Here is a 21,954-nt window from a genome sequence, read left to right on the forward strand (position 1 = left end):
AGGCGGAGCAGCCACTAGATTGCCAATTTTAAAGTCTTAGGTATCCCTGCCGGGGTTCGAACCCACGACCTCCCGCTCACTGGGCGGACGCCTTACCACTAGGCCACCGTGTTGCGGTTTGGCGGGATATAGTGATCCTTACATCGTTCGAAAAAAACCCAATACAGCTACCCTTTCAAACCATGTTTTTTTGCTTATTTGCTATTGTATTTGGTTGTAATATGTTATATAGAATTGTGCATGTGGAGGGATATTATATTTTTTAAATATGGAAAAAGTGAAAGCTAATTTAAAATGTATGGACAGATTAATTGATGAAAATGGCTCTCAATAACGACGCAAAAAGGAATTTTACAGGAGCAGGTGAGATTTTACAATAACGGGTTTGATAAAAATGGGAATTTTGTTGAGGAGGATGCTGAAAGTAAAGTTCTTAATTCAAATATTCCTCAGTTAAATGACGAACGAAAATCATTGATGATTTCTCCAATATATCTCGCTTAAAATTAAATAAAAGTAAAACGGAAGCAATGTGGTTGGGATCGCGTATAAACTGTCAAGAGAAATATTGCGATATTAAATGGAATACCCAGGTTAAAATCATGGGAATTAGTCAGTTTTAAAAAGGACATCCCGGCCTCTGAAATTATGGAAAATTGGTCCAAAAGACTTGAAAAAGTTGAACAAATCATTTGCAGATAGTCAAGAAGAAATTTAAGTATAAGCGGCAAATTATGTATTATTAAGTCCTTCTTAGTTTCACAATTTGTTTACGTTATGCAGGCGCTTCTTGCCCCTGTTAAAGTTCTCGATAAGTTGAATACTATTTTGTTCAGGTTTCTCTGGAAAAGGAAGTATTCAAATACAAAAGCCGAAATGTATTGTGTAATGTGGTGGAAGAAGGTGGTATTAACATGATAAACGTCCACGATATGCAGACTTCTTTTTTACTCACATGGGCAGCAAAACTTCAACAACAAAAACATGAAACGTGGACAACGATTCCATTAAGTCTTTATCAGGTATTGGGAAGAAATTTACTTTGTTTTAAAGCCACAACACCACTAAAACTGTTCCAAGGTATTGAATGCATTCGATCAAACTTTTGGACAGAAGTTCTCTTAAAATGAATCCATAATAAAGCATTGATTTATGAGAGAGAAGATCGCTTTGGCGATCAATGTTTGTGGAACAATATAAAAGTGGTTTATAAAAATAAAAGCTTATATTTTTAAAAAAATGGATAGAAGCGCACTTAGATACGGTGAAAGATATTTGGGTTAACGGAGATATGATTCCTTTTAACCAGCTGTGCACAAAGATAGGATACAGTCCCTCTAGATTTTTTTAGTACGGCGCAAAGACTGCTGTGCGAGCGCTTGCACTTCGCAAAAACACAGCCAGCCCGCGAGCAGGCGAACACAATAATGACCTTGACACACGGAACCCTGTGATCATTAACCCCTCCGCGAGAAAGTTTCGCATGCTGATTGTCCAGTCCAAAGCGAGCGAGCCTTGCGCTGTTACATTTTGGTTACATAAATATCAGGTTAAACTAGATCACAATTATTGGCTGTTAGCAAGCAAATGTACAAAAGAAGAAAGATTGCGATTGTTACAATGGAAAATATTACATAATATTTATCCCACGAATATATTATTAAAAAAAATGAAAATTAGAGAAACAAAATTATGTACATTTTGTAAACACATTGATTATGTTGAACACTTTTTTGGGCAATGTGAGAAGTTGACGAGCTTTTGGGAAAATGTTGTCCATTATATTCTCAGAACACGATGTCTTGTTTGGTTATCAACCTAGTAATATATGCCAAAATAATAAGGTACTTAATCACATTATTTTGATTGCAAAAATGTGTATTAGTAAATATAAGTATGGTGATAGATACGATTTGAATAGTATATTGGAAAATGAAATGTACATTGGAAGTATGTGAGTAATGTATAAGTCGAGATGAGGTGAAGTGATATATGACGTTTGTGAATATTATGAGGGGGGTGGGATGGAGCGGATGGACGAGAATAAGGAAAAAAAAAAGGAGAAAAAATAAGTAACCATGTATGGCTCCTCAATTGCTTTTTGTATAAACAACCATGCAAACCACAAAAAAAAGAGAAAAAAAAGAAACAGGTTTTCTCCAATTTAAAAAAAAAACAAAAAAAAAACAAGTCGCTTAAGGCGAAATTACTACATTTAGTCAAGCTGTGGAACTCACAGAACGCACTGCATTTTTTTTACAGTGACCGTAGTCCGCCGCTCGCGCAAAACGCAGTGAAACTGACGAGACTGTTTAGCGCGGTGGTGGTTTCGCTGTGCTGCATAGCACGCTTTTCTGTACCTCTCTTCGTTTTATCTTTCTGAGCGTGTTTTTAATCCAAACTCTATATGATTTGGAATCAGGAACCGACAAGGAATAAGATGAAATTGTTTTTTAATCGATTTCGGAAATTTGATTTTGATCATAATTTTTAATTTTTAATTTTGAGAGCTTGTTTTTAATCCGAATATAACATATTTATATGTTTTTGGAATCAGAAAATAATGAAGAATAAGATGAATGTAAATTTCGATCGTTTTATAAAAAAAAAATTAATTACAATTTTCAGATTTTTAATGACCAAAGTCATTAATTAATTTTTAAGCCACCAAGCTGAAATACAATACTGAAGTCCGGCCTTTGTCGAAGATTGCTTGGCCAAAATTTCAATCAATTTGATTGAAAAATGAGGATGTGACAGTGCCGTCTCAACTTTTACAAAGAGCCGGATATGACGTCATCAAAGACATTTATCGAAAAAAGAAAAAACACGTCCGGGGATATCATACCCAGGAACTCTCATGTAAAATTTCATAAAGATCGGTCCAGTAGTTTACTCTGAATCGCTCTACACACGCGCACGCACACCGGCACAGACAAAACTTGACTAAATGTAAAAAAAAAGAGAGAGAGAGAGAGAGAGAGAGAGAGAGGGAGAGAGAGAGAGAGAGAGAGAGAGAGAGAGAGAGAGAGAGAGAGAGAGAGAGAGAGAGAGAGAGAGAGATGATAATAATGATGATGGAACTTTATTTTTCAAGGATAGAGGTTTAAGGTGACGCCTTTTCTTACAACCGGTCCTTACTTCTAATACAAATGTCTAATAAATGATAAACAAGTAAAGCCACATGACAAATAAACAAAGTAAACGAACGAACCAGCAAACAATCGACAAGTAAGCAAACAAGCAAATAAACATAAACAACAAAATGACAAAGTAAGGAACATACAAATCAAAAGCAAAACATGCAACATATTAATTGAGGTTATACATGTAAAGTGATCGACGGTTAAAGTTCCATCCTCACCTATTCACACTTTACTGACACTATACACAACCATCAGTGTGTATAGGAAACAGGTACTTAACGCCTTCGTCCGTACGGGTTACACACTGTGTATAGCCAAACGGTACCTAATGTGGATTTCGTACGTACAGAAGTCACACAGATCCGTCTGCGTATGACCGGTACCTAAGGTGCTCCTCGTCCGTATGTGTGTGTGTGTGTGCGCGCGTGTGTGTGTGTGCGTGTGTGTTAAAGAGAAAGAGACAGACTGACAGGCAGACACATATCAAATACACCACAAAAATACCAATTTAGTATGCAAACATGACTGTATTCACAAAATAAATACATCATAAATCACATCAAATCAACTGCATCCATCGTTTTGTCGGCTTGGGTAATTTTATAAACCGACAAAGTTGTTCACCCATCCATGTTTCTCCCGTTTCCTAGTATTGTGCACTTACACAATGAGGCTTCAAAACGTTTGATAGTGCAACACAGCTTTTAACAAAGACATAAAATAAACATATTCACAGGAAAACAATGTTGATTTCAGCAGGTGGATGAATTTGTTTAGACACGATGATCAAAAGCAACTACTGCGAGACTGAGAGAGAGAGAGAGAGAGAGAGAGAGAGAGAGAGAGAGAGAGAGAGAGAGAGAGAGAGAGAGAGAGAGAGAGAGAGAGAGAGAGAGAGAGACTCGGAAAGAGAGAGAGAGAGAGAGAGAGAGAGAGAGAGAGAGAGAGAGAGAGAGAGAGAGAGAGAGAGAGTGAATGTGTCTGTATCATGGCGATCTCTAGAGTACGCTATGGTCTGTATTTAATCATTTGCTTCTGGGCAGGGTTTAAAAGATGTTCTCTGCAACGATACGTAACTTATTATCTTTGATAAAAATCATAATCACCTTGAGCAGATTTGTAAAACGTGCACATTACCTGTCATTTCTTGCAGAACTTGATCAGATAACTTGAAGTTCATCTCTTCATTGAGAGCCCTGAAGTCCTCTAATCGAGGTCCACACAAACCAGAGGCATGGTAGGTGTCTGAAATCATCATCATCATCATCATCATCATCATCATCATCATCATCATCATCATCATCATCATCATCATCATCATCATCATCATCGGCGTCGTCATCATCATCATCGTCGTCATCGTCGTCATCATCGTTATAATAATAATCATCATCATCATCATCTCCACCACCGCCACCGTCGTCGTCATCATCATCATCATCCTCATCATCATCCTCCTCATCATCATCATCGTCATCGTCATTGTTGTTGTCATCCTTATAGTCGTCATCGTCGTCTTCGTCGTCACCGTCGTCTGCATTATAATTACCATAATCAAACGAAGTTGTTTCCTTTGCCTTTGACATCTTCCGTGCTATATTACTGTTTACCCCGTCGAAATTTTTTGAACAAACCCTTCATCCGCCTTTCATCAGAAAATAAATGTTGAAAGCTACACTAACAGTAACATTATACCACTTCTAACACACACTGACACTGACTGACAGTATAAAGTAAAGTACATAGAATATGGCACAATGGACTTGAAGCTGCTGCACTGAACATATTTGCTTTCTGGGACCGAATAATTGAAGTGAAGTATCACATTACCTGTCATTAACAGATGCTATGATCAGAGTTTTAAGAGGAAAGCATCATTAAAGCGCTGTTCCTTTTTTTTTTTTTATCTCTTCAACACTTATTCTGCAAACCCCTTCATCCGCGTTCATTTGAAAACAAAACTTTGAACACAAAAACAACATATTATCACTTCTCATACACTGAACGCAGACGTATAGCATACAAACACACAAAGAGACACACACAGATGCACACACGGACAGACATATACTGAGACAGACACTGAGACAAACAGACATACAGACAGACAAACACACACACACACACACACACACTGACACACACTGACACACACACACACACACACACCGTGGCGCACACACACGCACCGTACACACTGACACACACACATAATTATCGTGTGAACCAATCATAGTGCAGGAAGGATGAGTAGATCGACCGGCTCTTTTATACTAAGCTCACAGGATACTGTGTTCTAAAACAATCTTCTCACCAAGCGCCTTTGCAATAAAACTCTTGTGCAAATGACCTTGACCTGAGCAGCCTTCTTATGTTCAATACACAGAGGTATAGAATATTCTATATCTCTGTGGTTCAATGCCGCGTCACGGCTAGGGCGAACAACAGGAGAAAAAACAAAAATGATGGGTTACCTACGTTCGCAATTACCATTTTGCATGGCTGCTGCTTTGCCTAATTCACACGCGCACACACCGACACACACACACACTTACACACACACACACCGTCTTACACACAGGCTGACACACACACACACTGCAATCGAACACCCCCCCCCCCCGCCCCCGTGCACACACACCGTGCACACACACACACGTACACACGTGACACACTGAACACACACACACAACACACACAAATACACACACACATAGACTGACTGACGCACGCACGCACACACACACACACACACACACCCCACACATATGACACACTCATGCAGTCTTTCCGTCTCTCAGTTTCTCTCTCGCTCTCTTACCTGAGCTTGCCATCCTTGCAACTTCGTGTTTTCGCCACCGACAAAACTGAATCTGTCACACAGCTTTATACATGAACTTCTCAGCTTCGTCTGCAGCTGAGCGTTTGTGTAGGGTTGAGTTTGCACTGACGCGGCAAACCGTCACTGCCAGTGTGAAAATACCCGACTGAATAAACCGGGTCAAACGTCCATTAAAGCCTCACTCAGCCTCCCGTAGCCGTCCATCAGTTTCTGGTCACAGACACTGTCAGGCTTTTACACACAGTACAAACATCCTTTCGTTTAAACACTTACCGTCTAGAGAATATCCTAGGTGCCCTCCATAATTAAAGAGCTAGTATTTATCAAAGAATGTAATTTGCGTGGCCAGCCGGATTTACTTTAAAACAAATCGGAAGCCTCTTTTTGGCGCTAGACCCACCTTTTAAAATCTAAATAATAAATTGACAGCTTGTTACACATTCTTTAATCATAAAAGAATTCTTTTTTCATCGAGACAAGATCAGTACAATTTGAAGTTTTGACTCGAAAGTTTGAAAAAAAAGGAGCCCGGAAGTGTGTCATTTAATGCTGTTAAATGTGACCCTCCACCACGGTATTATTGCAAGTGTGTTCCATAAGGTTAGAACTGCTTATTTTGTGAAAGATTCCATCGTTCTGTAAATCTCATGTGAGGCTGAGTGAGGCTTTAAAGCCGTATTGCATTCACTTGTGACCGACACGGTCGATAACCTGGGGCTAATGCTGAACCAGTGCCTGGATAACTGGGTACATCTGCACCGTTATTACCGGCAAAGGCGATTGAATTTGATTTATTTTCAGTAGTTTCTGCTGAAACACAATTTCTGCTTGCGGCATTAATTACTGGTTGCCTGCTCTCAGTATCCAGAAGTTATTTGTTTTAAAATCAAACTGGCCTACCGACCGACCACTGATACCGACCGACCAACAGACAGACAGACAGGCAAACACTGAGACATGCAAGGCAACCGGACTGGCAGACGTATATACTTTCTCTCTCTCTCTCTCTCTCTCTCTCTCTCTCTCTCTCTCTCTCTCTCTCTCTCTCTCTCTCTCTCCCAGCCTCTCCACGGTCTATCGCTGTGTCTTTGTCAGTGTGTGGCGTGCGTGCGTGTGTGTGCGTGTTTGTGTGCCGTATCATACATTGTGTGTTCAGTGCACGGTGTGTCAGTGTGTGTGTGTGTGTGTGTGTGTGTGTGTGTGTGTGTGTGCGTGCGTGTGTGTGTGTCAGTGGTGTGTGTGTATATATATATATATATATTTGTGTGTGTGTGTGTGTGTGTGTGTGTGTGCGTGCGTATGTGTGCGTGTGTGTGTGTGTGGTGTGTGTGTGTGTGTGTGTGTGTGCGTGTGTGTGTGTGTGTGTTTGTCCAGGCCTTTGCTTGTTTTTAGGGAGTTGAGTCAGTTGGCAGTATCCTCTGCGCCCCAAAATGTCATTTATAAAACTTGAAACTTGAAACTTGAAAGTTAAGAATGTAATGCATACATTGCAATGAAGATATCCGAGTCGTATAAATACTCTAGGCAAATTGATGAAGGTATGTACAAAACTTCTTTCCAGTAACCGGATCGGTCACCAGTGCTTAGTAACGTGAGATGAGTGTTTGCTTGAGCGGCATTGTGAAAATGGTTACAGTACGAAGTCAAGGCTGACACTCGGTATGTAACTGGGGTATAAGCACACCAACAACATGACACTCGACGTGACCCAGGGACAAGGATATGACACCACATCATAACAGTAAGGGGGAGGGGGGGGGGGGGGGGGGTCAGTGGGGGGTGATGGTATGGGGTTGGCGTTTCCGTCTAAAGTTGGACACCTTAACTTTGGCAAAGTGGGATTTTACGCTTTTCTTCCAGATTTGTATGTATAATGTGTCACACACAAAAAATGCTCAAAACAAACAAACGAACAAACAAACCAAAAAAATCAAACAAACAAACAGGTAAGGAAAAGATAAAGCAAATAAATACACGAACATACAACTTACAAACAAAAAAACTAACATCACTCATTTTTAGAACGTGTTCATGATAAGCAGTCTGCTTGTTATCGTTCAATATATTGTTCTTTTTTTTTTTTAACTGAACGTGTGTACAAAGAAAATGATTAAAACCACGCTTAAATCAAACAAACTAACAAATAAACAAAGCAATAGTAAGCCCCTCTCCCCTGACCTCCTCCAAACAATTAACAGCTACAACAGCAAAATAAACAAACAACAATCATAGCAAAACAACGTAACTAACTAACAACAGTAACAATGCACACACAAACAAAAAGCCAACCAAAACAAGCAAAATCAAACTGCCAAAATAGTTTAAAATTAATGCAATTGATGAAATTGTTCATGCAATTATCAAAAATAATATCGGGCCACACAAGCTCCTGTGATCGGGCGATGATGGAACAAAAGATTTTAAAACTAGACGGACAAGCCTGTGGAACGGTTTAAAGAAAAAAGGAAAAAAACATGCTATGACCCCGACGTGATTCGAACACGCAACCTTCTGATCTGGAGTCAGACGCGCTACCGTTGCGCCACGGAGTCTCGCTGAGAGTACCTTGAAAAATAACAGAGAGTATCTTGAGGTCATACTTCCCTTCCCATGCTTTTCGCACAGGCTCTTGCACTTTTGTACGTTTATCTGATATAAGGCTTTCGGTACAAAGTGCCACGAACATTAACGACTCATTTTTCACGTTAAAAATATTGCTTTAGTGCGTTTAAACAGCATTTTGACCCATGCATAGCTCGACAAGGCTATTTTTGCGGACTCAGTGCTTGATCGATTCACTGCCGCTGACGGAAGTTCACTGGCAGTTGAACGTCGCTGGCTCAGAGCACAGGCGCTAGAAATGTGCCTCATAAATACATTGATTATGGCTTTCCGCCGTATGAAAACTGTTTCACACTCCCATTGACAATAAGGGAGCAGCTTTAGGCTCAGTCACCTCTCAGTGTTCAGGAACTGACACAATTTCACGTATTTCTGTTGCTTGCATTTCAGTTGTTGCTCAGTGGGGGAAGGTTGTCTAATATAGACCACCTTTTGTTTCTTGCTGATAACTAGCTTGTTTTCTTGCGAAGAAGTTTCATTTTGTGTTTGGTAGTACTTCTCTCGTAGGTTAACCGTTAGGCCTAATTAGAGTGAATTAGATTTGATAGCCATTCAGCAAAAATTAAATAAAGAAAAATTCACAACTGGTCCATATTAGGCGCATTAGGCGCATGAAAAAGCCCCCTATACTTCAAAATAACCTGATTCAACTTAGTGTGCAAGTCAGACTAATTCAAATATGCTTTAGATTTATCTGTTTCGAGAGCATTATTTGAGGCAAAACAGAAAACTAAAAAAAACTTCTAAACAGGTCGCGTAAGGCGAAATTACAACATTTAGTCAAGCTGTCGAACTAACAGAATGAAACTGAACTCACTGCATTTTTACAGCAAGAGCGTATACTCGTAGCATCGTCAGTCCACCGCTCGATGCAGAGGCAGTGAAATTGACAAGAAGAGCGGGGTAGTAGTTGCGCTGAGAAGGATAGCACGCTTTTCTTTATCTCTATTCTTTTTAACTTTCTGAGCGTGTTTTTAATCCAAACATATCACATCTATATGTTTTTGGAATCAGGAACCGACAAGGAATAAGATGAAATTGTTTTTAAATCGATTTCGGAAATTTTATTTTAATAATAATTTTTATATTTTTAATTTTCAGAGCTTGTTTTTAATCCGAATATAACATATTTATATGTTTTTGGAATCAGAAAATGATGAAGAATAAGATAAACGTAAATTTGGATCGTTTAAAAAAATTTAGTTTTTTACAATTTTCAGATTTTTAATGACCAAAGTCATAAATTAATTTTTAAGCCACCAAGCTGAAATGCAATACCGAAGTCCGGCCTTCGTCGAAGATTGCTTTGCCAAAATTTCAATCAATTTGATTGAAAAATGAGGGTGTGACAGTGCCGCCTCAACTTTTACAAAAAGCCGGATATGACATCATCAAAGGTATTTATCGAAAAAAAGAAAAAAAACGTCCGGGGATATCATTCCCAGGAACTCTCATGTCAAATTTCATAAAGATCGGTCCAGTAGTTTGGTCTGAATCGCTCTACACACACACACAGACAGACAGACAGACAGACAGACAGACAGACAGACAGACAGACACACACACACACACACACACACAAACACACACACACATACACCACAACCCTCGTCTCGATTCCCCCCTCTACGTTAAAACATTTAGTCAAAACTTGACTAAATGTAAAAACAGTTATAATAAATGATATTATCAACTTCCACGAGAAGAAGACTATCTGATATATGTTTTTGAAATCTCGAGGGCTAGTTATTGGTTTTTATCAGCAAGCTTCTTAATGAATTAAGGAAATAAGACTAGGTTTTATATTCTACGATTTGTTGAACACACATACTTTGAGATTTTGCTATTATTTTTTGTTTGCAGTAGAAACTTGGGGTCAACACTGCTAAATTGTAACAAATACAGTCTTAGTTGTCAAACATAGCAATTTTTGTGTGATAACAGGTTTGGCTGTAGACAGAAACGAGTCCGTTTTAGGCGTCAAATTTAGAGTAAACGCTGCCAAAAGAGATAAACAAGGCGAAATAACAACATTAATTTTAGTCAAGCTGTCGAACTCACAGAATGAAACTGAACGCAATGCTTTTTTCACCAAGACCACATACTCGTAGTTTTGTCAGTCCACCGCTCGTGGCAAAGGCAGTGAAATCGACAAGCCATGCAGAATAGTGCCGGTAGTGGTCGCGCTGAGCAGGATAACACGCTTTTCTGAATGTCTATTCTTTTTACTTGACTGAGTTTGTTTTTAATCCAAACATATCATATCTATATGTTTTTGGAATCGGGGACCGACAAGGAATAAGATTTCGGACAATTCATTTTAATCATAATTTTCATATTTTTAATTTTCAGAGCTTGTTTGTAATCCAAATATAACATATGTATATGTTTTTGGAATCAGAAAATGACGAAGAATAAGATGAAATTGGTTTTGGATCGTTTGATAAAAAAATAATTTTAATTACAAGTTTCCGATTTTTAATGACGAAACTTATTCATTAGTTTTTAAGCCCGGCCTTCGTCGAAGATTGCTTTGCCAAAATGTCAATCAATTTGATTGAAAAATGAGGGTGTGACAGTGCCGCCTCAACTTTTACCAAAAAAACGGATATGACGTCATCAAAGGTATTTATTGAAAAAAATGAAAAAACACGTCCGAGGATATCATTCCCAGGAGCTCTTATGTCAAATTTCATAAAGATCGGTCCAGTAGTTTAGTCCGAATCGCTCTACACACACACGCACAGACAGACAGACACACACACACACACACACATACACCACGACCCTCGTCTCGATTCCCCCTCTATGTTAAAACATTTAGTCAAAACTTGACTAAATGTAAAAAGAGAAAAAGCTTAACGGTTTTGAGATTTCTGTTTCTGCAACTGTTGTGACATGTGCAAGTTATCCAGAGAGGGTGAATACAGCGAATGAAATTGTTTTGAGTGCTCTTGCGCCGTTAGATTGTCAGAACATGAGGTGGTCCATATTAGGCAGTGGTCCAAGTTAGACAACCTTCCCCTAAGTTGGTGTGGTCTTGATGCGTCTTGACCAAAAACATTATCTTTCAATAAAAGTAGTTTGTTTGTTTGTTTGTTTGCTTAACGCCCAGCCGACCACGAAGGGCGGTGCTGCTTTGACATATAACGTGTGCCACACACAAGACAGAAGTCGCAGCACAGGCTTCATGTCTCACCCAGTCACATTATTCTGACACCGGACCAACCAGTCCTAGCACTAACCCCATAATGCCAGACGCCAGGCGGAGCAGCCACTAGATTGCCAGTTTTAAAGTCTTAGGTATGACCCGGCCGGGGTTCGAACCCACGACCTCCGGATCACGGGGCGGACGCCTTACCACTAGGCCAACCGTGCCGGTCAATAATAAAAGTAGTACTTTTGATGATTGACCAACCTCTTTTAAAAGTGTGATGTGCATTTCTGACTATTTTAGCTACTAGCCGTAGAGGAATAATTGTGCGGGCAGTATGATATCAAATGAAAGGGGTGTATTGCGGTAATCTTGATCTTTTGCGTTGAAATTCAAAGCACACAACCTATGGCCTAATATTTGATAAATGTCACTTTAATCAATGCAAAAAATGAATCTAGTGAGATTAATTGGTAAAACGAGCTCATCATTTGGTCATTTGTGTCTTCGGCAGAAAAAAGCATGTTTTTGGCCGCCATTTTTGTCTCACTTTAATAGCTCTCATTTTCGTTCTTGAAATGGCTGCGCCAATGTTTTCCTTCTAAATCCCATGTAAATAAAACAAATCCATATAGTTCATTCCATAACTCAATTAGCAATTCAAATAATAGTTTATACTTATAAGAGCAAGTAATGCAAGTTCAGAGGCTTAAATTGCAGTACAAAAACTTACCTGAATTTACAGTGCGAAAGTTCAAGATAACCCACAAGGCTTTGCTGTCACAAAGATCTTGTGTGAACATACAGGGTGACCCAAAAAAAAGAGTACCCAAACAAAACGTCATAAATTGAACAAAAATAAAGCAATCTTCATAAAATTTATTTACACACACAAGTAGCCTCTGCATGATTTCAACAGAAAATGTTAGCGTTCTAGCTTGTCTTTCAGGAAAGTTATGCTCATTCTACAGAACATGCTCCAAATGGCCTCCCCCGGATTTAAATCCCCCAGATTTCTATCTTTGGGGGTTCCTGAAAGACAACGTCTACAGGAACAACCCACAGACAATCGCAGAACTCAAGCGAGCCATCACAACAACCATTCGCGGAATCTCGCAACAGGAGTGTGTGCGGGTGATTGATAACTTTGCGCGGCGAGTTCAAGTTTGCCTGAATCGGCGCGGAGGCCATTTGGAGCATGTTCTGTAGAATGAGCATAACTTTCCTGAAAGACAAGCTAGAACACTAAAATTTTCTGTGCAAATCATGCAGAGGCTACTTGTGTGTGTAAATAAATTTTATGAAGATTGCTTTATTTTTGTTCAATTTATGACGTTTTGTTTGGGTACTTTTTTTTTGGGTCACCCTGTATTTTCTAACAAGAGCTATATATTCTTTCTTTATTTGGTGTTTAACGTCGTTTTCAACCACGAAGGTTAAGAGCTATATATGGTACAATTGTGAAAATAAGGTTCGCAAAAATATTTTAACAATCTTTGCCATATAGGCTCTCAAACGCAGAAGCTTTTTTCCATGGGTCACTAAAACTTTTGTTCATCGTTACAATGTGTTCTGGGTGGTTGCTTATTCAGAAATATAACACATTGTTTTTATATCATAACACTAGCAAAGTCTGTGGATTTTGTTTAACTTTAGAAAACACACACACACACACACACACACACACACACACACACACACACACACACACATAGGTGGTTTTACAGTCATTTGGGGTCGGCTGTGTATCAAAATGCCATCTTGCTCAAAACACAGGCATTTGGGGTCTCTTTTGTTTTACGTGTTAGAAAGTTTCTTAAAACTTCAATGAGCGTTAAATGCCATTTTAAAGTGTGAAAACTCATTTCAGGAGGTTATTACATAAAATGCAACCTCCAGCGTGATTTTTAGAAAAACAGGCATTTGGGGACGATGTTTGCTGTACAGCAGTCAAATGGGGACGTATGTGGCCACAAAGTGCAGAGCTAGAATTACGTTATTGGTGCTATGAATGTTTTAGGTGTTAAAAAGTTTTTTAAAACTTCAATGAGCGTTAAATGCCATTCTAAAGTGTCAAAACTCATTTCAGGAGGTTATTACATAAAATGCAACCTCCAGCGTGATTTTTTAGAAACAAACAGGTATTTGGGGACGATGTTTGCTGTACAGCAGTGAAATGGGGACGTCCAAAAGTGCAGAGCTCCCGCAGAGCTATATGAATGGTTTCATCACATACATGGCGCTGGGCGACATATGTTTTGAAAAATTTTACAAATCACGTTTGTGCGCCCGATATTTTCTTGTCATCTCCAAAGTCAAGGGACAAACACGAAATTCCTTGACTTTTGGGGTAGCGCGACTCTGTTAATTTTAGGAATTAAAAAAAAAAAATTCATTACTAGGATGTCCCATCGTTGGGAAATTCCGGTCGCTTCCTCCGAGTGGAAAGCTAGCAGTGACAGAGTCGCACTACCCCAAGTCAAGGGATCTATTAGTCCTGTTTCGCCGTTATCCCAATTCGCCCCCATCCCATTTTGGCGACATTTCTCAGGCCAAGTGTCATTTTACCACCATATCATGTACCATTAGCTCCACATCCCATTTTGGCGCAATCCCGTTTCGCCGTTAGCCCATTTCGCCCCCATCCCATTTTTGCGACATTTTACAGGCCAAGTGTCATTTTACCACCATGTCGAGTACCATTAGCTCCACGTCCCATTTTGACGCAATCCCGTTTGGCCGTTATCCCATTTTGCCCCCAACCCATTTTTGCGACATTTCATAGGTTATGTGTCATTTTACATGCCATTCTAAAGTGTCAAAACTCATTTCAGGAGGTTATTACATAAAATGCAACCTCCAGCGTGATTTTTTAAAAACAAACAGGTATTTGGGGACGATGTTTGCTGTACAGCAGTGAAATGGGGACGTCCAAAAGTGCAGAGCTCCCGCAGAGCTATATGAATGGTTTCATCACATACATGGCGCTAGGCTATATATGTTGTGAAAAATTTTAGAAATCACGTTTCTGCGCCCGATATTTTCTTGTCATCTCCAAAGTCAAGGGACAAACACGAAATTCCTTGACTTTTGGGGTAGCGCGACTCTGTTAATTTTAAGAATTAAAAAAAAAAAAATTCATTACTAGGATGCCCCATCGTTGGGAAATTCCGGTCGCTTCCTCCGAGTGGAAAGCAAGCAGTGACAGAGTCGCACTACCCCAAGTCAAGGGATCTATTAGTTCTGTTTCGCCGTTATCCCAATTCGCCCCCATACCATTTTGGCGACATTTCTCAGGCCAAGTGTCATTTTACCACCATATCATGTACCATTAGCTCCACATCCCATTTTGGCGCAATCCCGTTTCGCCGTTAACCCATTTCGCCCCCATCCCATTTTTGCGACATTTTACAGGCCAAGTGTCATTTTACCACCATGTCATGTACCATTAGCTCCACGTCCCATTTTGGCGCAATCCCGTTTGGCCGTTAGCCCATTTCGCCCCCATCCAATTTTTGCGACATTTTACAGGCCAAGTGTCATTTTACCACCATGTCATGTACCATTAGCTCCACGTCCCATTTTGGCGCAATCCCGTTTGGCCGTTATCCCATTTTGCCCCCATCCCATTTTTTGCGACATTTCATAGGCCATGTGTCATTTTACATGCCATTCTAAAGTGTCAAAACTCATTTCAGGAGGTTATTACATAAAATGCAACCTCCAGCGTGATTTTTTAGAAACAAACAGGTATTTGGGGACGATGTTTGCTGTACAGCAGTGAAATGGGGACGTCCAAAAGTGCAGAGCTCCCGCAGAGCTATATGAATGGTTTCATCACATACATGGCGCTAGGCGACATATGTTGTGAAAAATTTTACAAATCACGTTTTTGCGCCCGATATTTTCTTGTCATCTCCAAAGTCAAGGGACAAACACGAAATTCCTTGACTTTTGGGGTAGCGCGACTCTGTTAATTTTAGGAATTAAAAAAAAAAAATTCATTACTAGGATGTCCCATCGTTGGGAAATTCCGGTCGCTTCCTCCGAGTGGAAAGCTAGCAGTGACAGAGTCGCACTACCCCAAGTCAAGGGATCTATTAGTCCTGTTTCGCCGTTATCCCAATTCGCCCCCATCCCATTTTGGCGACATTTCTCAGGCCAAGTGTCATTTTACCACCATATCATGTACCATTAGCTCCACATCCCATTTTGGCGCAATCCCGTTTCGCCGTTAGCCCATTTCGCCCCTATCCCATTTTTGCGACATTTTACAGGCCAAGTGTCATTTTACCACCATGTCGAGTACCATTAGCTCCACGTCCCATTTTGACGCGATCCGGTTTGGCCGTTATCCCATTTTGCCCCCATCCCATTTTTGCGACATTTCATAGGTTATGTGTCATTTTACATGCCATTCTAAAGTGTCAAAACTCATTTCAGGAGGTTATTACATAAAATGCAACCTCCAGCGTGATTTTTTAAAAACAAACAGGTATTTGGGGACGATGTTTGCTGTACAGCAGTGAAATGGGGACGTCCAAAAGTGCAGAGCTCCCGCAGAGCTATATGAATGGTTTCATCACATACATGGCGCTAGGCTACATATGTTGTGAAAAATTTTAGAAATCACGTTTCTGCGCCCGATATTTTCTTGTCATCTCCAAAGTCAAGGGACAAACACGAAATTCCTTGACTTTTGGGGTAGCGCGACTCTGTTAATTTTAAGAATTAAAAAAAAAAAATTCATTACTAGGATGCCCCATCGTTGGGAAATTCCGGTCGCTTCCTCCGAGTGGAAAGCAAGCAGTGACAGAGTCGCACTACCCCAAGTCAAGGGATCTATTAGTTCTGTTTCGCCGTTATCCCAATTCGCCCCCATACCATTTTGGCGACATTTCTCAGGCCAAGTGTCATTTTACCACCATATCATGTACCATTAGCTCCACATCCCATTTTGGCGCAATCCCGTTTCGCCGTTAACCCATTTCGCCCCCATCCCATTTTTGCGACATTTTACAGGCTAAGTGTCATTTTACCACCATGTCATGTACCATTAGCTCCACGTCCCATTTTGGCGCAATCCCGTTTGGCCGTTAGCCCATTTCGCCCCCATCCCATTTTTGCGACATTTTACAGGCCAAGTGTCATTTTACCACCATGTCATGTACCATTAGCTCCACGTCCCATTTTGGCGCAACCGTGCCGCTGCGCTGTGAATGGTTTCATCAGTTACATGGCGCTAGGCGACATAAGAGTATCTCCAATCCAGTCAGTAGCATTTACGACCTTGACAACGGATGGTTTGAGTTTGTTTGTTTGTTTGCTTAACGCCCAGCCGACCACGAAGGGCCATATCAGGGCGGTGCTGCTTTGACATATAATGTGCGCCACACACAAGACAGAAGTCGCAGCACAGGCTTCATGTCTCACCCAGTCACATTATTCTGACACCGGACCAACCAGTCCTAGCACTAACCCCATAATGCCAGACGCCAGGCGGAGCAGCCACTAGATTGCCAATTTTAAAGTCTTAGGTATGACCCGGCCGGGTTTCGAACCCACGACCTCCCGATCACGGGGCGGACGCCTTACCACTAGGCCACCGTGCCGGTATGGTTTGAGTTTTATTTATGAGAACGAGAATGAGGGAGAGATGATTGTATTGAATTGAATTGAATTAAATTGAATTGAATTGATCTTTATCTTAACACTGTAACAGAATAGGAAATGCTAAACTACTTTTTTTTTTCATCCCGCCCTCGCTCATTGAGGTGAAATAGAAGTTAACCACATTATGTTTGAAAATGTTTCCAGTGCATTATGTACAATAATGTTTTAATACAATCATAGAGTATTAACGTTTTACCAGTATCAGCTGCAAAATATAGTAGTAGTGCTTTACAAGTTTTGCAAGAGAAGCAGCATGTAATGATACGTAAATGTGATACAACAGCGATCAAAGTTCAAGTCTGAAGGTAGGCTCTGAGAAGTGTAACCAGTGCATGCAAATCCTTGGCGATATGATTTATCTCAATAAGGTACAGTGTTCGTCGCACATCCGCAGGCTCCTCAATAAATGCCAGTCGTTCTGATTCATCATAACTCATGTCTGCTTTGTCCCTGAATAACGTCCAGTACAATGTTTCAGCTTTGGTACAATCGTAGGTGAACATGAAGTCATCTGATTTTGCAAGCAGCTGTTTGGATGAAGCATTGTACACCATTCTAATCACTTTCTTTCGTGTTCTGGGGTTCGTAGTAATTTCTAAAGCAAGTGCTTTTACTTCCCCTAGACTGTACTCCCTTTCCAAAGCATCCTTTTCAGCTTTAGTCAACTGCTTTTCCACTGGTTCCTCTGTATCACTCTCTGACGTAAAATATCTGTCCTTGTCACTGTCAGTGGCCACGCATGTGGAGTCAACGGATTGCTGCAAGGCAGGTTCCGTCAGCTTGGATGGAATGTGGCTCCGTGATTCACGTGCTTCAATGTTCACAACACAGCTTGCCTCGCTGTCAATGCGTTCGCCGGCGTGTAGTCTCATTTTCTGTTTGTGCCTAACGTCGGGAACTTTGTCGTACGTGTTTGTGTGAATTATGCCTGATGTTGTGCTGGCATGATTTCGCAGATGATCGATCAGCTGTATCAACAGAAGAAACGCATACCTCTTTGCTGTTAAATTGTTGGGATCATTGTCTGTCACGTCTGAGCTGCGAAGGGGTTTTGTTTACGTTGCGTTGACTAGCTCGGCAAATGGCGGCCTGTTGGTTCTCTGTGCTGAGCAGTTCAAGTGTGACTGTGGCTCCTTCTCCTTCTCCGGTGACTTTCCAGTACTTGACATAGTGGTCAGCTGGCAGGCCTGTCAAGGTAGCTTCCACAGCAGTTGGTAGTCCAACGACAGGCATTTTCTTCACTTGTTCAAGTAAATTGCTGGAGCGAAAAATGTGTGCTGCCGGAGGGACAGATAGAGAGAGAGAGAGAGAGAGAGAGAGAGAGAGAGAGAGAGAGAGAGAGAGAGAGAGAGAGAGAAAGAGAGAGAGAGAGAAAGAGAGAGAGAGAGAAAGAGAGAGAGAGAGACAATGACAATGACAATTCTTTATTTAACGAGGGTAGTAGATTAAGCAGTGGTCTGCTTTTTTACATCCAGCCCTCGCCCTAAAGAGGGACTAACTAAAAAAATGAAATAAAAAATACAAGATAAAAATTAGAAAATAGATAACTAAAATTCTACATTTTAACAGATAACTAAAGTGAAAACACATTATACATATGTACACAAAATGCATTGCATTGAGGTAAATTGCGAGTTGATTGATGTGAATTAAGTGGTATAGTGCAGCTTGCACTTTCTCAACATCATGCTCTAATCCATACATTACATTTTAAAGAAAATCAATCAAACAAGCAAGACATTGCCAAGATCATCACACATCTAAATACATGTAGTGGTTGGTTTGTAAGTCCCTTCATTCGAAAAGGGTTTGTGTACATTATACCAATAAAGAGGAGAGGGGCATGTTTAAAACAAAAATTGTATTTGTAATTGTAGAGAGAGAGAGAGTGAGAGTTGGGGTAATTAAATAAGAGAGAAAGACAGAGACAGAGTGAGAGAGACGGACAAACAGACGGACAGACATACGGACAGACAGTAACCTGCGAGAGAGAGGAAGACAGACAGATAGGCACACAGTCAAAAACCGAAAAAAAAAATCATAGAAAGAGATAGAGATAAAAGACACAATTGCAACAGCTCTGCAGATTTCTTTCCTACGTGTTTGTTTAAAACAAATCTGACAGAGAAAAGAGAACAAAACAGAGAGAGAGTAGGAAAGAGAAAGTGTGTAAGAGAGAGAGAGAGAGAGAGAGAGAGAGAGAGAGAGAGAGAGAGAGAGAGAGAGAGAGAGAGAGAGAGAGAGAGAGAGAGAGAGAGAGAGAGAGATGACGATGATGATTTAACGTTGTTATACAATGAATAGGGTTAGAGGCTATCACACAGCAAACTCTCCAAGAGAGGGAAATAAAGAGATATATCATCATCATCATCATCATCATCATCATCATCATCATCATCATCATCATCATCATCATTATCATCATCATCATCATCGACATCGGCATCGGTATTGGGATCGGCATCGTCACCTACATGTGTCTTTTCATGTTTTTTGTTTGTTTGTCGGCTTGTCTAGTCTGTCTGTCTCTGTCTCAGTCTCTGTGTCTGTCTGTCTGTCTGTCTGTCTGTCTGTCTGTCTGTCTGTCTGTCACGGGCTTGGGGTCTCTGTTTAATTTCGTCTGTTTTCCGTTGTTGCATCTTATTTGCATAACCATCTTCGATAATCATTTGGTCGAAATTTGCCAGGAATAAACCATCATTTGTAATATGCTGACTGTGAGAGAGAGAGAGAGAGAGAGAGAGAGAGAGAGAGAGAGAGAGAGAGAGAGAGAGAGAGAGAGAAAGAGAGATGAAGAGAGCGAAAAAGAGAGAGAGATGGCGAGAGAGAGATGGGGAGAGAGAGAAGGGGAGAGAGAGAGAGAGAGAGAGAGAGATGAAGAGAGCGAAAAAGAGAGAGAGATGGCGAGAGAGAGATGGGGAGAGAGAGAAGGGGAGAGAGAGAGAGAGAGAGAGAGAGAGAGAGACAGACAGACAAACAAACAAACAGACAGACAGACACACAGACACGCAGACAGACACCAAAGGTTGAGAATAGAGAGAAAACAAGAAAAGTGTGAAGCAGCCGTGCATATTTCTTTTTTGCATAATCCGTGAAAGTAACCTAAGAGAGAGAGAAGAACAGGCAGACAGGCAGGGATGTGTGTGTGTGTGTGTGTGTGTGTCTGTCTGTGTGTGTGTGTGTGTGTAGAGTGATTCAGACTAAACTACTGTACCGATCTTTGTGAAATTTGACAGGAGAGTTCCTGGGTATGATATCCCCGAACGTTTTTTTCATTTTTTTGATAAATGTCTTTGATGACGTCATATCCGGTTTTTCGTGAAAGTTGATGCGGCACTGTCACGCCCTCATTTTTCAACCAAATTGGTTGAAATTTTGGTCAAGTAATGTTCGACAAAGCCCGGACTTCGGTATTACATTTCAGCTTGGTGGCTTAAAAATTAATTAATGACTTTGGTCATTAAAAATCAGAAAAATGTTAAAAAAAAAATAAATTATAAAACGATCCACATTTACGTTCATCTTATTCTCCATTATTTGCTGATTCCAAAAACATATCAATATGTTATATTTGGATTAAAAACAAGCTCTGAAAATTAAAAATATAAAAATTAGTATCAAAATTAAATTTTCCAAATCAATTTAAAAACACTTTCATCTTATTCCTTATCGGTTCTTGATTCCAAAAACGTATAGATATGATATGTTTGGATTAAAAACACGCTCACAAAGTTAAAACGAAGAGAGGTACAGAAAAGCGTGCTATCCTTCTCAGCGCAACTACTACCCCGCTCTTCTTGTCAATTTCACTGCCTTTGCCGTGAGCGGTGGCTGGCGATGCTACGAGTATACGGTCTTGCTGCGTTGCATTGCGTTCAGTTTCATTCTGTGAGTTCGACAGCTACTTGACTAAATGTTGTATTTTCGCCTTACGCGACTTGTTTTTGTTTTGTTTTAATAAACTGAGAGAGTAAGAAAAAGACAAAAAGAGAGACAGAGCTAGAAATACAGAGATACAGACAGAGAGACGGACCGACCGACAGAATTAGTGCGAGATAGAGATAGAGAGACACACAAACAGGGACAGACAGACAGAGACCGACATTTTGAGAAGAATGAAGAGAAAACCAGCAGTATTATATGCATAGTCTTAAGCTGTGTTTCCATATCGCGACGCGATGGCAGCACGATAGTTGCGGCGAGGTGGCGGCAGCGTCAAAACCGATCGCAACAGTAATATCAAAGAACGCATGTTTCCATATGTGCGACGCGACGGATGCTTCATCTGGGGATTTAATCAAGTTTGAGTGAATCTTTCTTGAAGGTTTTTCTTTGTATTCATAAATTATGAGTAATCTAAGCTTAATTAGTTTGGACAACATTTTGGATGAAATTATTGCTGCTGCAGGAACATTGAATTGGCAAGTCTGTAACAGTAATCGTCTCTCTGACCCCCCCCCCCCCCCCTTGCTTGCTGAAAAATAAAATTAACTCTCTTCCCGTCCTCTGTCACATCC

At 40.4% G+C, this 21,954-nt stretch overlaps 1 protein-coding gene and 1 non-coding gene across 2 annotated transcripts in view; both read right to left on the reverse strand.

The window, feature by feature from the left end:
• LOC138953833 (amidase-like) overlaps positions 1-6,130 on the reverse strand; it is a 39,161-nt gene extending 33,031 nt beyond the window's left edge. The window contains exons 1-2 of the mRNA XM_070325778.1: positions 5,968-6,130; positions 4,284-4,391 (exon numbers count right to left, since the gene is read on the reverse strand). Of these exons, the coding sequence (XP_070181879.1) occupies positions 4,284-4,391; positions 5,968-5,980 (121 nt within the window). The 5' untranslated portion in view covers positions 5,981-6,130. The remainder of the gene's footprint in view (positions 1-4,283; positions 4,392-5,967) is intronic.
• A 2,338-nt stretch (positions 6,131-8,468) lies between these two features.
• Trnaw-cca (transfer RNA tryptophan (anticodon CCA)) lies at positions 8,469-8,540 on the reverse strand. The gene has a single exon. It is a non-coding gene; the product is annotated as a tRNA-Trp (tRNA).
• Between the last annotated feature and the right edge of the window lie 13,414 nt (positions 8,541-21,954).

The sequence above is a fragment of the Littorina saxatilis genome, linkage group LG17, assembly GCF_037325665.1.
Source record: "Littorina saxatilis isolate snail1 linkage group LG17, US_GU_Lsax_2.0, whole genome shotgun sequence".
NCBI classification, from domain to species: domain Eukaryota; kingdom Metazoa; phylum Mollusca; class Gastropoda; order Littorinimorpha; family Littorinidae; genus Littorina; species Littorina saxatilis.